General features: G+C 43.0%; 1 protein-coding gene and 1 non-coding gene across 7 annotated transcripts in view; both read right to left on the bottom strand.

Moving 5' to 3' along the window:
* Window positions 1–13,448, bottom strand: part of ALKBH3 (alkB homolog 3, alpha-ketoglutarate dependent dioxygenase) — a 42,689-nt gene extending 29,241 nt beyond the window's left edge. The window contains exons 1-8 of one of the 6 annotated variants that reach the window (XM_052652486.1): window positions 13,290–13,442; window positions 12,060–12,181; window positions 11,512–11,654; window positions 11,306–11,409; window positions 10,051–10,085; window positions 7,669–7,716; window positions 1,862–1,965; window positions 217–305 (exon numbers count right to left, since the gene is read on the bottom strand). In XM_052652486.1, coding sequence (XP_052508446.1) covers window positions 217–305; window positions 1,862–1,965; window positions 7,669–7,716; window positions 10,051–10,085; window positions 11,306–11,409; window positions 11,512–11,590 — 459 coding nt within the window. In that variant the 5' untranslated portion in view covers window positions 11,591–11,654; window positions 12,060–12,181; window positions 13,290–13,442. Of the gene's footprint in view, window positions 1–216; window positions 306–1,861; window positions 1,966–7,668; window positions 7,717–10,050; window positions 10,086–11,305; window positions 11,410–11,511; window positions 11,655–12,059; window positions 12,182–12,902; window positions 13,067–13,093 lie in introns of those variants that run through there. The other 5 variants (XM_052652484.1, XM_052652487.1, XM_052652483.1 and 2 more) reach the window with 5 other exon arrangements.
* Window positions 13,449–16,322: 2,874 nt separating this feature from the next.
* TRNAY-AUA (transfer RNA tyrosine (anticodon AUA)) lies at window positions 16,323–16,394 on the bottom strand. The gene has a single exon. It is a non-coding gene; the product is annotated as a tRNA-Tyr (tRNA).
* Window positions 16,395–16,642: the final 248 nt, after the last annotated feature.

Raw genomic sequence — 16,642 nt, 5'->3', positions numbered from 1 at the left:
CTAGTTCCAGTTTTTTTTCTCATCCTCTGACTTCATCTGTGGATCAAAAGCACATCCATGGTGATAAGCACAAAGACTCAGTGTTTGAACTCGGAGGGTTTTTTGAACCAGGAACCACCGCACAGCTCCACAAGGCCATTTATTGTTATTTCACAGTACTCTACAGGCACAGTATATCGTCTGTAAAACCATATCAATAACAACATTCCAACATACGTGAGGATTTGGTTCCATAGTGATTCTTGAATAAGTGTAAGGAAGTTCTCCATACCATGCTGTAAGTCTTGGTTGCTGGTAAGTTACATCTAAGAAAGAAAATACAGGGCCTTTGAAAGGGTTCGATGCTATTTTACGTGTACCTACCGAGTGCCAACACCCTGCCTAGTAATGTATAGGGAGCTATGAGAAATACAAAGCAAGAGGCAGGATGGGCTCTGACCCAAGGTTCCACCTTCATAAGGGGCACGGGACCTCAGGAGTGGCATGGGACAGCTAAAAGGATGGCAAGAGAGGGTATACTGGCAGAACCAGTACGAGTGAGGCTCTGGGGTAAGAATGTGTGTGACCCATTTGTGTCAGTGGTGACACAAACCAGGGTGAAGGAGTCACACCGCAGGACAGAGGATTCACATTAGGGAGGGTCTAAGATGCAGGACATGGAGTTTGAACCCTTGTAGGTAGGAAATTGTGGCACGAACGTCCATACAGGAAACAAAACCAACTGTTCACCCATGTGCCACCACTATCTAAGCCCTTTTAATTCCAAACAAAGAAAAAGGTGCTCTGACCCACCATAGCACATATTTAATTTTAATCAGAAGTTTTTGATATCCACTTTATAATTAAAGAAGGAGCTACCCACAGATCTGCTATTTTTCCTTACAACTGACTGCAACCACTACAACAACAATAATAATAAAAGCAGTTAACATTCACTGAAGGCTTACTATGTGCCAAGTATTCTGTTAAGTACGTTATCAGGCACTGTCTCATTTAATTATCACAACAACCTTGCAAGATAGGTATTATTATTAGCTCTATTTTCTTGATCAGAAAAATTAAGAATCAGAAAATTACTTAACTATATCATTTGTCTAAAATAAACAATCACTTTGAAAGAGCCAGCAATTGAAGCTAAGTCTGTCACCAAAAGCCCTGCTGTAGAAACTGCTGGGAATTAGAAGGCTGCCCTGAAAGAGCCGACTCTCCTTCTGATGCCTGTTACAAAAGTGATGCCAGTATACTTTGCCTCTTTCTCCACAGAAAATTTAAAATCAATGTGCCAGGAAAAAAAAAAAGATTCTATGCTAGAGCACCAACGCCCCCCAGTGACCACCTTTGGTATAGCAGGTACTGCTGCTTGTGTAGTACCCACTCCCAGTCAGGCAATCTTGACAAGCTCAGGAGAATGCTACAAATCCTGAAGCTAAAGGAGACTTCTAGTGAGACTAGAGTGACAATAAAAAGATGATGGAAAGAACAGATGCCAAACAGAATCAGAAAAAAACAAGTTCTGGAAGCTTCTATGAAGGAAGAGGGAAGCTGGCATTGTCTGAAGTAATGAACAGTGATCAAACAGTAAGGGAGATAAGCACGTCAACCACAGCTCAGCCAAACCAAACTTCCTTCCTTTCCTTGAAAGCCCACCTCTGCCACACACTGAGGACCATGCGCTGTGTCTTCTGCGAGGAACACGCTGCCCTGTCCCCCTTTGGTGAATTCCTGCCTCTGCTTAGGGTTCCAGTTAGGCTTTGAACATCTGTGCAAGTCTGGCTGCGATGCCAAGACGCAAGCGTACTGGAAAACAATCTGGAAAGGAGGGCCAAACATCAACAACTGTGATCCCAAGATATCCACTTACCGTCTCTGATGCCAGTCCTCTGCTTCCAGGGAACATCCCGACAAAGCTGTTCAAACACTGAGTTGGCCTCTTTCAAGTCAACGAAGCCAGGACACAAACACACCCTGGAGGCAGAAAGAACAGCTCCTAACTAAAGAACACAGAAGACGGGTGGACTCCAGCCATCAGCGGAGTAAATGAATCTGGACGATGCTTCCTTTCGTGGGTAGATGAAATCATCTTGCCACAGCCCCAGAGGGTGGTATCATCCAGATCATGATGGTCCAGATGAAAAACCAATCTCTGCCAAGTTAAGACAGGCAATAAAACAGGCAATGAAGGATAAGGAGGTACACGACGGCTTTCACAGACATGGTTCAAATACTACCCCAGCACTGCTGGGCTGTGAAACCTTGGACAAGTTACTTAACCTCTCGGAACCTTGGCTTTTCTCATCTGTCCCACAAAGATGACCTCCACCTGATAGCATCATTGTGAAAAGCAGAATAATAAAATGCTTGGCCCTGTGTTACTTTAACAATTGACAGTCTTCCGAGACTATGCCAGTCGTAGGGAAAGCAATCATTTATAACTATAACAAACTAAAGATATCCAAACGAGGATTTTTTATCTCACTGAATAGACACTTCTTTCAACAATGCCAAGTCAGCTCAGAATTGTTTTGGATATCTTTTTTTCTCTCCTTTACTCAGGTATAGTATACTGTAAAATTCAACTTAGTGTAATGTCTTCAAGGTTTATCCATGTTGTAGCACATTATCAAAACATTTCTTTTTATGGTGGAATAAAATATTCCATTATATAGATATAACACCTTTTGTTTGTCCATTCACCAATTGATGGAGATTTGAGTTGTTTCTACTTTTGTCTATTTTGAAGGCTGCTATGAACCTTCACACACAAGTCTTTGTATGGATGTATGTTTTCATTTCTCTTGAAATCAGATATCTAAGTGTGAAACTGCTGGGTCATGTGATAAAGGTATGCGTAACTTTTAAGAAACCACCAAACTTTTTTCTAAGTGGACTGTACTATTGTACATTCCACCAGGAATAGAGGAAGGCTCTAGTTTTTCCACATTCTCTCTTATAAGAACACTTATTGCTGTCTTTTTGACTGTGGAAATTCTAGTGAATATAAAGTGGTATATCACTGTGGTTTTCATTTCAATGTCCCTAATATAAGATTTCATTTTAACAATGCATTTGAATTTCTGGATAACTTTCTTAGGAAATGTTCTGAAAGACAGGAACATGCTCTTCAACAGCCTTGCTGCTAATAAATTTTCACTCTTTGAAGGTACGTTTTTTTTTTTTTAACAGCTAACAAGGAATTTTTTAATTTTAACCAGCTGTACAGTTTACAATGTTTGATCTGAATTACTGTTTCCAGTCTTACTGAAATATAATGGACATACAGCACTGTGTAAGGTTCCAGTGTAAAGCATAATAATTCGGCTTACACATATTGTGAGTTGATATTTTAAAGAGCTCACCTGAAGCCATACCAGGTTAACAATGACATGTAACAAAAAGAATGCAACTGGTTTCCTTATGTGACTATTAAACTTGCTCTAAAAGGGAAGTTCTGAAAACGGAAGTTATGAAAAGGGTTTTAACAATGGCAGTGCCACTGGACTAACTACAGAGACTTCCAAATGCAAAAGCTACTCTTTCTAAGCAATTCACTTAGATACATGAATTCTGATTTATTTAAACATCTCCTTAATTTACAGTAACATGCACTAAGGTGATGCTTTCAAAATGAAATAATGACTACAGCCTAACATACCCTAAACCGCATATGCTTTAATATTATTGAAATCTACCTTTATATAGCAATACAATATAACTTAACATATACTATATATAATAATGCATGATTAACATAATAATCCATGCAATAATAAGCAATCCCCTTCGTGGATCACAGTCTTGTCATGGTGAAGGGGTCTGTGTAACTCAATGAAGCTATAAGCCATGCTGTGCAGGGCCACCCAAGACAGATGGGGCACAGTGCAGAGTTGTGACAGAAGCCGGCACACTGGAGGAGGAAGCGGCACCCACCCTAGGATTCTTGCTGCAAGAACCCAGTGAGCAGCGTGAAAAGACAAAAAGATACGACACCAGAAGATGAGCCCCCTCCCCCTACCCAGGTCTGAAGGTATCCAACATGTTATTGGAGAAGAGCAGAGAGCAATTACTAAAAGCTCCAGAGAGAATGAAGTGGTTGGGTAAAAGCAGAAATGTCGCTCAGCTGCGGATGTGTCTGGTGGGGAAAGTAAAGTCCAATGCTGTAAAGAACGGTATTTCATAGGAACTTGGAATGTTAGATCCATGAATCAAGGTAAACTGGACATGGTGAAGCTGGAGATAGTAAGACTGAACATTGACATGTTATGGATCAGTGAACCAAAATGGATCAGTGAACTAAAATGAATTAAATTCACAAACAGGTGAATTTAGTTCAGATGATCATGATATCTACTACTGTGGACAAGAATCCTTTAGAAGAAGTGGAGTAGCCTTCACAGTCAACAGAAGAGTCCCAAATGCAGTACTTGAGTCCAACCTCAAAAATGACAGAATGATCTTAGTTCATTTCCAAGGCAAACCATTCAATAATACAGTCATCCGAGTCTACGCCCCAACAACTGATGCCGAAGAAGCTGAAGTTGACTGGTTCTATGAAGATCTACAACACCTTCTAGAACTAACACACAAAAAAGATGTTCTTTTCACCATAGGGGATTGAAATGCAAATGTAGGAAGTCAAGAAATACCCAAAAGTGAAAGTGAAAGTCAGTCAGTCGTGTCCGACTTTTTGTGACCCTATGGACTATACAGTCCATGGAATCCTCCAGGCCAGAATACTGAAGTGGGTAGCCTTTCCCTTCTCCAGGGGATCTTCCCAAACCAGGGATCAAACCTAGGTTTCCCGCATTGCAGGCAGATGCTTTATCAGCTGAGCCACCAGGGAAGCCCAAGAATACTGGAGTGGGTAGCCTTTCCCTTCTCTAGCGGATCTTCCCAATCAAACTGGGTTCTCCTGCAATGCAGGCAGATGCTTTACTAGCTGAGCTACCAGGGAAGTCCACAAAAAATACCCCAAATAACAGGTAAGTTTGGCCTTAGAGTACAAAACAATGCAGGGCAAAGGCTATTAGTTTTGTCAAGAGAACATGCTGGTCATAGCAAACACCCTTTTCTAACAACTCCAAAGATGACTTTACCCATGGACCTCACCAGATGGTCAAAACTGAAATCAGATTCTGTTCTTTACAGCTGAAGATGGAGAAACGCTATACAGGTAGCAAAAACAAGACCTGGAGCTGACTGTGGCTCAGATCATGAGCTCCTTATTGCAAAATTCAGGCTTAAGTTGAAGATAGTAGTGAAAACCACTCTACCATTCAGGTATGACCTAAGTCAAACCCTTTATGATTGTACAGTGGAGTGACGAATAGATTCAAAGCAGTAGATCTGGTGGACACAGTGCCTGCAGAGCTACGGACTCTATATAGGAGGTGGTGACCAAAACAATCCCAAAGAAAAAGAAATGCAAGAAGGCAGTTGTTGTCTGAGGAGGCTTTACCAAGAGCTGAGAAAAGAAGAGAAGCAAAAGGCAATGGAGAAAGGGGAAGACACACCTAACTGAATGCAGAGTTCCAGAGAACAGCAAGGAGAGATAAGAAGGCCTTCTTCAATGAACAATGCAAAGAAATAGAGGAAAACAATAGAAGGGGAAAGACTAGAGATCTCTTCAAGAAAATTGAGATACTAAGGGAACATTTCATACAAAGATGGTCTCAAGAAGGACAGAAACATTAAGGATCTAACAGAAGCAGCAGAGATTAAGAAGAGGTGGCAAGAGTACACAGAAGAACTATACAAAAAAGGTCTTCATGACCAGGATAACCATGATGGTGTGGTCATTCACCTAGAGCCAGACATCTTGGAGTGTGAAGTCAAGTGGGCCTTAGGAAGCATTACTGCAAACAAAGCTAGTGCAGGTGAGAGAATTCCAGCTGAGCTGTTTAAAATCCTAAACGATAATGCTGTTAAAGTGCTGCACTCAGTATGTCAGCAAATTTGGGAAACTCAGCAGTGACCACAGGACTGGAAAAGGTCAGTTTTCATTCCAATCCCAAAGAAGGGCAATGTCAAAGAATGTTCAAACTATCATACAACTGCACTCATTTCATATGATAACAACATTATACTCAAAATCTTTCAAGTAGGCTTTAGCAGTACATGAACTAAGAACGTCCAGATGTACAAGCTGGGTCTCGAAGAGGCAGAGGAACCAGAGATCAAATTGCCAACATTTGCTGGATCACGGAGAAAGCAAGGGAATTCCAGAAAAATATCTACCTCTGCTTCATTGACTATGCTAAAGCCTGTGACTCTGTGGATCACAATGAACTGTGGAAAATTCTTCAAGAGATGGGAGTACCAGACCACCTTACCTGTCTCCTGAGAATGTGGGTCAAGAAGCAACAGTTAGAACCAGACATAGAACAAGGGACTGCTTCAAAACTGGGAAAGGAGTACATCAAGGCTGTATATTGTCCCCCTGCTTATTTAATTTATATGCAGAGTACATCAGGTGAAATGTCGGGCTGGATGAAGCTTGAGCTGGAATCAAGATTGCCACGAGAAATATCAACAACTTCAGATATGCAGATGATACCACTCTACTGGCAGAAAGTGAAGAGGAAATGAAGGGCCTCTTGATGAAGGTGAAAGAGGAGAGTGAAAAAGCTGGCTTGAAACTCAACATTCAAAAAACTAAGATCATGGCATCTGGTCTCATCACTTCATGGCAAATAGAAGGGGAAAAAGCAGAAGCAGTGACAGATTTTTTTTCTTGGGCTCCAAAAATCACTGGGGATGGTGACTATAGCCGTGAAATTATAAGACACTGGCTCTTTGGAAGGAAAGCTATGACAAACCTAAATAGAGTATTAGAAAGCAGGACTACCACCTTGCTGACAAAGGTCCGTATAGTCAAAGCTACAGTTTTTCCAGTACTCATTACAGATGTGAGAGCTGGACCACAAAGAAGGCTGAGAACCAAAGAACTGATCCTTTCAAATCGTGAGGCTGGAGAAGACTCTTGAGAGTCCCCTGGACTGAAAGGAGGTCAAACCAGTCAATCCTAAAGGAAATCATTCCTGAATATTCATTGGGAGGACTGACGCTGAAGCTCCAAAACTTTGGCCATGTGATGTGAAGAGCTGACTTGTTGGAAAAGACCCTGATGCTGGGAAAGACTGAAGGCAAAAGGAAAAGCAGATGGCAGGGGGTGAGATGGTTAGACAGCATCACCAGCTCAACAGACATGAGTATGAGCAAACTCCGGGAAACAGTGGAAGACAAAGGAGCCCGGCACGCTACAGTCCACGGGGTCCAAAGAGTCGGACCTGACTTAGCGACTGAACAACAACTACAACAACCCAACAATAATATATCACTCACAGCACAGAGGTTGAGACCAGACTCAACTTTAATATTACACTGCCATGTAACACTAGGACAAAGTATTGAATCTCCCTGGACCTCATTTCCTCACATGAACAACTGGAGAAGTAACAGTTATACTATACCTGACAGAGAGGTGATGAAAATGTTTTGAAGCTAGTATAAAAGGAGATATTACCACATATTTGCTCTCCAGGAATTTAAGGGGCAGATGTTACATACTTTAATCAAGGTTAACATTCTACAAGGAAAACATTCTAAATATTTCAAAAGACTTGAAGTAAGTGATTAACTATAGTACCTTTCTAGTGAGAATTCACTTACCTAGATATGCCTGTGGGTGACATGCTGATTTCATACACACCCTCTTTACTAAAGAAACCAAGAAAACAAAGATTTATTAGTACCAAGTTAAACAACATACTGCACGTAGTAGAAGGAAGAGTTGTCCTTCAGAGTGCACAAAGTCCCAGCTCACCAAAATCACTTCCCGATGAGGGTGCCCAATGAGGGAAATATAGCCCCACCTTCTTCTACCACTGAGATAAGGGGTAAGATGGTGGTAACCATTAATGGCCCTGGGTATAGAATCCTGACAAAATCAGGCTGTGAAGGCAAAGGCCACGATAAAGTAAATTCTTATTCTATACATTCATATTTCACCCATAATTCAGGGTGATGTGGCATAGGAATCTATCATAAAAAGGGACGCCAAATTGAGCATCCCCTCTATTGAGCAATAGAGATATACGGAACAAAAGTAGAAGGTCCCCATGATAGAGCTCCACCTCATAAAAGTTGCCACAGACTCAGCATCCTCAGGGTAATTACTGCTTGGAATCTCCTGAATATACCACCACATGTCTGATCCCACGCTCTTCTACATGCTGGCATGTGTCCCCACTATCTAGCACCCCCAATCCAACTCGCCCCCAGCTTCGGTCCAGTGGAAAATTCTAATTCATCCTTCAGAATCTCAGCTCAGTATCACTTTGTCTAAGCCTTTCCTGACCTGTGATCCAGTCAAATAATGTTACATAGCTCATCCTCTGTGACCACTACACCTCACCTAGAAGTATACTGTTCCAAGATAGTCACGATCACGATTTGTCAGACTACATGTCTATTTCATTTACTAGACTATGAGCTGCTGAAGGGCTGGAAGGGGTGACTTTTCTGTCTCCTAGTGCCTAGCACACAACAGATGAACAGTAAAAAGTTTACTGAACTTAATCAAATGTATGAAAGTACAAAACTGTTACAGAAGGGGACGTCATGGTAAGAAATGTGATCCAGATTGGATAGGTGTTTCTGTCCAGATAGCTGTGTCAGACGCTTTTCACAGAGATAAGTTATGGAGAATAATATAAAGGGACAGTATTTACGTCATCCTTTTCCAGGTGACTTAGCAGTTCATAATCTCTGAGCTGGGCCCTTTAGGTGGATGTGTAAGCCACTCTGAGCCAAAATGTAGGCAGAGTTATTATCATAAACATATAGCATGCTTCAAAATATTAGTTGGCTATAAAATTTCAGTGCTATATTTTGGGCCATATTTAGAAAATGGTTCACTCCAAATATCAGGGATATTTCTGGCTATTAAAAAAATCTAGCATAACTAATTTTAGATAAACAGAATTAACAAACCCTATGGTCAAGTAGGAATGAGTACCATCATTTTTTGTCTCTGTCTTGGAAATTCACAATTGTCCCTTTTTTTCAACCTGAATGTCCCATTTGTAGCTTGTAACAGGTTTCTTGGTTTTGTTTCTTTTCCTTACCATCGATGGAGGCAGTATCACATTTGTACTTGCAAAACAAAGACTGTTAAAGCTACCAGATTGGGTCTTAAGTGACTATATAGTCCAACCTCTTCATATTACAGGCAAGGAAACACAAGTCCAGAGAGACAGTAATAACTTACCTAAGGACTAGTTACATAGCTGACTAGTGGCCAGGCCACAACTACACATCCTCTCTGAAAATATGATGATACTTGTGTTAATTTCAAACTTTTCTAAGATATACAAGTTGACCTGCAAATAGCCAAACAGCTTAATACTTGCTCATGAGCAATAGTACACATATAATGTTAATTTGCTAAAATCAAAGCATGCTTTCTACAGATAATTTATCTGCATTAGATGGAAATTGAGAATCAGGACAAGAGAAATCAAACCATCTTTCATCATTTTAAAAAATAATATTTTTAGACACAGATCAATATAAGAGAAATGTTTATTATCATTTAATGGCTCTGGAACAATTCTGTGGTTTTAATAAATGAACTGTAAAATCTTCTAGATTTCTAGCAGTTTTCATAGCACTGCTAGTAAATTGATACTAAAAGGTTTTTTGAAGAACCATGTTTCAATGACTCAGGAAAAAAATTCCTCTGTGTCTTTACGTAAGAGATATTTTAGCTGCTATCTGTATATATGTTAGTCAAACAGAGTCAGGAAATCTACACCAGTCTGAGTTTAAGGAACAGATATCTTGTTGCATTTTCCACACCATCAGCAAATTCAGAAAGGCTTCTCAAAAGACCAGGTTTAAAGATATCTGAGACAGGGATATCCCAGCTTAAAATTTAAGACACTAATTGGCCATTATCTTTTCCAGATGGAAAAACCAGGCCAAGGGAAAGATCTGGGGCTCTCCGTTTCACTGTGGGCAACAGTTCCAGGAGGGCAGCAGTGTACTTACTCAATCACTCGTGGCTCTGGGGCTCTGCGTACCACCTGCAGAGAAACGGTCAGATATTATTTCTGAATGATTCCTAATCCCCAGGGAGGTTTCCTTGCAGAATTATGGTATCCTTTCATTCCTAGTTAAAATAAAGCAGGTTTAAAACTATACCTGTTTTATTCTAAGCTCTTAGTATCCCACCAGAAACTTCTGGTTCTACTCTTCTTAGAACTACTCCAGAGTGACTAGTAGGCAGTAAAGGATGACAAAATTAGAATTAATATGTTTTCCTAGCAGTAAGCACTCTGAAGAAAAACATTCTTTCCAAGGGATTTTTAAAAACAGAAGACATACTAGGAAACACGAGGTTTTAATCATTATTTATGCAATCATTACTACAGCAAGATACCTGATTTTTAGCTCCTTTTCCCCATGTTATCAAAAACAGCAACTCTTCCCCGTTTCTTACATTTTTCCCAGTGGGATTAAGCAATTCAGTAGCTAAAATTTCAATCCAATTCCATAGATATTTGATACACTAGCATTCTTAGGACTGTTAGAACTTAGATGGAGAAGGCAATGGCACCCCACTCCAGTACTCTTGCCTGGAAAATCCCAGGGATGGGGGAGCTTGGTGGGCTGCAGTCTATGGGGTCGTACAGAGTCGGACACAACTGAAGCGATTTAGCAGCAGCAGCAGAACTTAGATAACTAATGCAAACTCTAGTCATGGTATCGGAGAAGGCAATGGCACCCCACTCCAGTACTCTTGCCTGGAAAATCCCACAGATGGAGGAGCCTGGTGGGCTCCAGTCCATGGGGTCACTAAGAGTCAGACACGACTGAGCGACTTCACTTTCACTTTTCACTTTCATACACTGGAGAAGGAAATGGCAACCCACTCCAGTGTTCTTGCCTGGAGAATCCCAGGGACGGGGGAGCTTAGTGGGCTGCTGTCCATGGGGTCGCATAGAGTCGGACACGACTGAAGCGACTTAGCAGCAGCAGCAGTAGTCATGGTATAACCTCTAGTCACAGTACATCTCCTTGGCAAAAAAAAAAGGCAATTATATATGCCTATAAATTGGGGGAAGACTACTAAGAATTCTCAGACCTACTAAGAAATTAATACTCCACGTTTCATTATTACTATAGGCCTTTCAGTTCTCTATTAGTGAGCTTATTCAATCACTATTTATTTGAGTGTCTACTATGTGACTGTTGCTTTTATAAATAAATGCTTGTTACTGTTGAAGAAGAAACAAGAATTTACCTCCTGGGGTTCTTTGAACACAAACTGTCTGTCAGACAGATGCTGCTCCTTGTTCATCCAGGTTTTACCAGGTCTCTGTTGAAGATTGTTCTCAGCAGTGGGAGCTGAAAAGAGAGAAGATTCAAACCTTAACATTAATTAAAAGAGAACGATACTGGTCCACACACATACACACACAAAAACAGGAGATCCCCACAGTTTCTTGCCTGGCTGAGCAGTGGCCTGGCTCTTAGCAGGACCAGCCCAGGCTCCCTGCACTCGGGCGCGCGGTCTTTTGTCCTCCATGCTGACCGAGACTTCTGTTAGCTTTCAGAAAATTTCATTTCTGATTCAAACTACACAATGGTATCTGTTTAAAGGAAAAAAGAACAAACAAACATGCTTTAAGTTGGGGTTGTGAAAGCTTTGACTACCTAGCTTTGACTATAATCCTTTCAAGTAGATGAGATGACTTAATAGCAATCAGTGCTTCTACATAAAATCAACTCTGAGATCACAACATCTCAATCAGGAGCCTACTAGGTTACTTGGGGATGCTGCTTTTAATGTTTATCTTTTGCAATGTTTATCTTTTAATGATTTAGCTTATTGAAGTACTTTCACTTCATTCACAAGAAAGTAGATATTAAGAAATTCTATAACCAGGATCTACCATAAACCACATTATTCTTATTAGTCCCCCAAGACAAAAGCACAACAGAACTGTGATATGCCACCTACATGAAGATTCAGAAATAGGCTAAAACTCAGTTACCCAGGGCATTTCCATACTCCATCATCACAGGCTGCATCAAACTTCCCCTGAAGCTTGTCGCCTATGGCCTGTCTCAGAAGATTTGATGTTGGATGGATACAGCTGTCTGTCACTGAAACAAGCTTTGTAGAAAACGATGATAAACAGATATGTAAGGGCCACGAGGTTAAGTGGTTCACCCAGTGTCACTCAGGAAATCAACAGGTAATTAACGATCAAATTTTACCATGTTCCAGTCTTAAGTAAAAAATCCACACCATAATGACCAGTAATATTAATTTGACATTTCTGCCAATAAAAGTCTAGCCCACATCAAAAACAGAGCATACACATCGGCAAAACCAAACCAAATCAAACGAGAACGGTGGAGGCACGTGCGGACTTATAGTCCATTTTTTCATAGGTCCAAGACAACTTCACTCCAAAGTTCTCAAAGGTTAACAGGCTCTTTTTAATAGCTTGTTTAGCCTACAAATTCCCAGCCCCACCCCCAGACTTTCTGATTCAGTAGAACTAAGCTGGTCTTGGGAATCTGTATGTTTAACAAATTCTCCCAACTGATAAGCATGTAAGTTTTCTTATTTAATAAGTGGACAGAGGACGGAGGCTGCCATCTGCCCACAGAGTTAAGGGCAGAACCAAATACCTACTCTCCAGTCCCACATGATTTGTACAGGAACCTTTAAAACCGTAACGCGACAACCAGCTATCATTCTTGCTGTGTTCACAGGGGAGCGATGTGTTGTTACGTGCGCCGCACGGCTGCTGAAAATACAGATTCCAGAACCCCATCCCAGACAGACTGAATCTGCGGAGTCTCGGAAACTATTAACTAACCCCCACCTTCCACGCCGAGATTCTTCACCCGAATTAAGCACGAGAACCCCGCTTCCAGGGCCAAGAGCGAGCGCTCCGGCGGCAGCCGAAGGACTCGCTTTGAATCCGAATCTGACCCTTCCCAGCGGCGCGGCCTGAGGCAAATGCCTTCCCCTTTCCGAGTCAGTTTCCTCCTCTGTCAACAGAGGAGCCAATACCTCTCTCACGGTCCGAGTGAGAATTAAGCGATGCTCGAAGGTGAAAGAGTCTGGTCCTCTCAATAAGGCTTAAGCAACTTTATTTTAGACCCGTTTCACCCCACACACACCAACGGGAGGCCCTGAATGAAGTCCCCTGAGGAAGGGACCGCAGGACGGTCCCCACAAGTCGCAGCGACCGGCCGGGAGGCCGCACCTGCCAGAGGAGCTGGGCGCGCAGGTTTTAAAGCCGCTCTTGCTAAAGCGAACCCCGCGCCGCCTCGGGCCTGCTCTGCCGCCGGCGGTCTGTGGGAGTCTCAGGACCCCGGCCCGACTCCGGCACTTCCACACCGCAGGCGCACGGCGGCAAGCGCGTCCTCTGACGTCACGCGCCGCCGCCGCCTCTTCCGGCGCCACAGCCCGGATCTCCGGGCGGCTCGGCGTCCCTCGAGCCGAAAGGGCCGTGTCTCTGATGGTGAAGATGGCAGCGCCGGGGTTCGAGGGGAACCCAGAGATTAAGGGTGCGGTGGAGCCCCGTTAAGGGTGGGCTGTGGCGATGGTGAGGATGAAGACGTTTCTTCGGCCGAAGTCCCACACCCCTAACCAAAGACGAGAGACTTCCAAGCGCCGGCTACTGTGGTCCGTCCCGGAAGAGCGACCGAGCCCCAGCGGAAGGGCGAAGGCGTTGGGGGACCTGGTCATGATGCGCTGAGCAACAGGGTTTGACTTTGATCCTGAACTCCACTGAGAGTCTGAGATGCACCTCGTTTGTTTTCCCTGCAGCCGGTGCAGACTTCTATCATAGTACTGAGAACAGGACCGCGCCCTATTTGCAAACAAAGTTTGCTTGAGAGAAGAGATCTGAGTTTCAGGCTATACACCTTAATACTTGGTGTATAATCTAGGTTGGGTACCCTGTTTTTTTATGAAGTGGGCATAGCTTTTCTGTAGGGAGGATTAAATGAGATAATGTATTTACAGAATTTAGCACGACGCCTGGAACACAACAGAAACTTAATAAATGTTAAGTGTCTTCAATCTGTCTGAGTTCTGGAGAAACATCTTTAAGTGGCCGTGTTAAATCATGTACCTTACAGTGTGAAGGCTTCCCTGGTGGCTCAGACGGTAAAGCGTCTGCCTGCGATGCCTGGGTTCGATCCCTGGGTTGGGAAGATCCCCTGGAGAAGGAAATGGCAACCCACTCCAGTACTCTTGCCTGGAGAATCCCATGGACGAAGGAGCCTGGTAGGCTAGAGTCCATGGGGTCGCAAAGAGTCAGACATGACTGAGTCACTTCACTTCACTTCACTTTACAGTGTGAAAATAGCAGAAGTAGTGCTAAATTAACTACACCTTGTGCAAGTTATACTGTGGAAGTATTTAAAATAAACTTTGTGTTATATAGTGCTTAACCTGCAGGAAGCTCAGTATACCCCATCAACAACCCTACGTTGTTGCTACTATCAAATCTAATTTCACAGCATCCGTTACTGTTTATTATACTTTGTGACATTGAAGGGGAAAGGATGTATCCTTGAACTGAGAGGAGAGAAAAGTGGTAAGGCCAGACTATAATTTTTATCTTTCCCCCATCCCATAAACTAAGGCTTAGTTTACCCATAAATTAAGGTTCTTAGTGGTAACGAACCCACTTGCCAATGCAGGAGACATGAGACGTGGGTTTGATCCCTGGGTCAGGAAGAGCCCCTGGAGAAGGAAATGGCAAACCACTCCAGTATTCTTGCCTGGATAATTGCATGGACAGAGGAGCCTGGCAGTCTGTAGTCCATAGGGTCAAAAAGAATCAGATGCAATTGAAGTGACTTAGCCTTGTCAACTGGAGAAAGCAATGGCACCCCACTCCAGTACTCTTGCCTGGAAAATTCCATGGATGGAGGAGCCTGGTGGGCTGCCGTCTATGGGGTCGCACAGAGTTTGACACGATTGAAGTGACTTAGCAGTAGCAGTAGCAGCCCTGTCAACAAACAAGTTGTCAGTGTCTTCTTCTGGCTCAGGAACCTTGTCTCTAATTCCAAAGGATGTCATCTCTTTCTTTTCAATGATTGTGGTTTTAGAATGGAAAGAAGTCCTGGTCTGTTCTCCAAGTAAAAGTTAAAAATCACTTCATGGTCCACTTGCACCCAAAATAACCTTTAACAGATTTAATAGAATCACCTGTATTTTTACCAAGTGCCCAAGGCAATTCTGATGCACAGAATGTTTGAAAACCTTTGGGATGCATGTAGGGTGACAAATATGTTCCAGGTTTTCTGGGACTGAGGGGTGCCCCTAGGATGCAGGAGTTTAAGTGCTAAAGCTGGGCAAAGAGCCCTGGGCAAACAGATGGTAGGTCACCCTAGATACATGTGAGTATATAGCTTTCAAAAGATGTTCCTGATGGCTGTTGGCATCCTGGGTTTCCTCATTTCTGTTTGCAGTATTTTTTTGTTTTCGTGGGTGGTAGTGGAGACCATGGAAAAGACAATAAAGGTAGGGGTGCATTGCCAGTCACCAGTGTGTTGACTCAGCCCCAATCCTTTTCTGCCTTGCTTGCAATACTGGAACGTTTCTTTCTTGCCATTTGGCCCAGTATTAAGCTTCATCAGGAGAGGATGCTGGAGGGACATTAGAATGAGAAGGAGCTCTTTCCCCTGATTCCAGGGTGCTCCTCTTAGCTAGCTCTTCAGTACATGGTAGCCTGATGTGATTGGTACCTCTCTGCAGTGAATTAGTTGAATTTACAGCCTTGTTAACAACTCTTGTGAAGTTGGCATCATCTTCAACTGGAAGAAATGGGATTCCAAAATTTGAAATAGGGAACATCTGCTTGGACCCAGGTGAAATTGACCATATGGAACTCCCAAGCCACCCTGAACCTCCCTTGGCAATGCCAGCAGTTTGCCCTCCTGTGTCTGAGGAGCCTGGTTACCCTCTGCTTAAAAGCCCCGTAAAACCCTCAGCTGGAGCAGACGACGTGAAAAGTACAGTGCTGGTCTGTGCTTCCTGATGGGTTGGGAGCGCTTCTGTATTTGTGCCTGCCTTCGTGTTCTGCCTCAACATCAGGGTAGGTAATGGCTATATATTAGAGTTTCCCTTTACCCCTTGTAAGTGAAAAAAGTGAAAGCGAAGTCGCTCAGTCATGTCCAACTCTTTGCGACCCCGTGGACCTTAGCCTACCACGCTCCTCCATCCATGGGATTTTCCGGGCAAGAATACTGGAACAGATTGCCATTACCTTCTTCAGAGGATCTTCCCAACCCAGGGATCGAACCCAGGTCTCCTGCATTATAAGCAGACGCTTTACCGTCTAAGCCACCAGGGAAGTCTTACCCTTTGTAGGTAATACCTAAATTCCCTCTCTGAATCACTGTATGATTTCTGTCTCCTCTTTGAGTCCTGACTGTTACAATGTGCTTGTGATGGCAGGGGTGGGAGCAATAGCTAGCAAGTGGCTGGCTCCATGGTGGGCCTTCCACTGTAAGGGCAGGCCTTAAAACTGCCTCTGATTTGCACCCTTGTCATCCCTGACCCTTTACTCTTGCACTACCCTTCTTGGGTCTCTTCACCTGA

This window comes from Budorcas taxicolor, chromosome 15 (assembly GCF_023091745.1).
Source record: "Budorcas taxicolor isolate Tak-1 chromosome 15, Takin1.1, whole genome shotgun sequence".
Taxonomy (NCBI): Eukaryota; Metazoa; Chordata; class Mammalia; order Artiodactyla; family Bovidae; genus Budorcas; species Budorcas taxicolor.
This window is presented reverse-complemented; position numbering and strand designations above follow the sequence as displayed.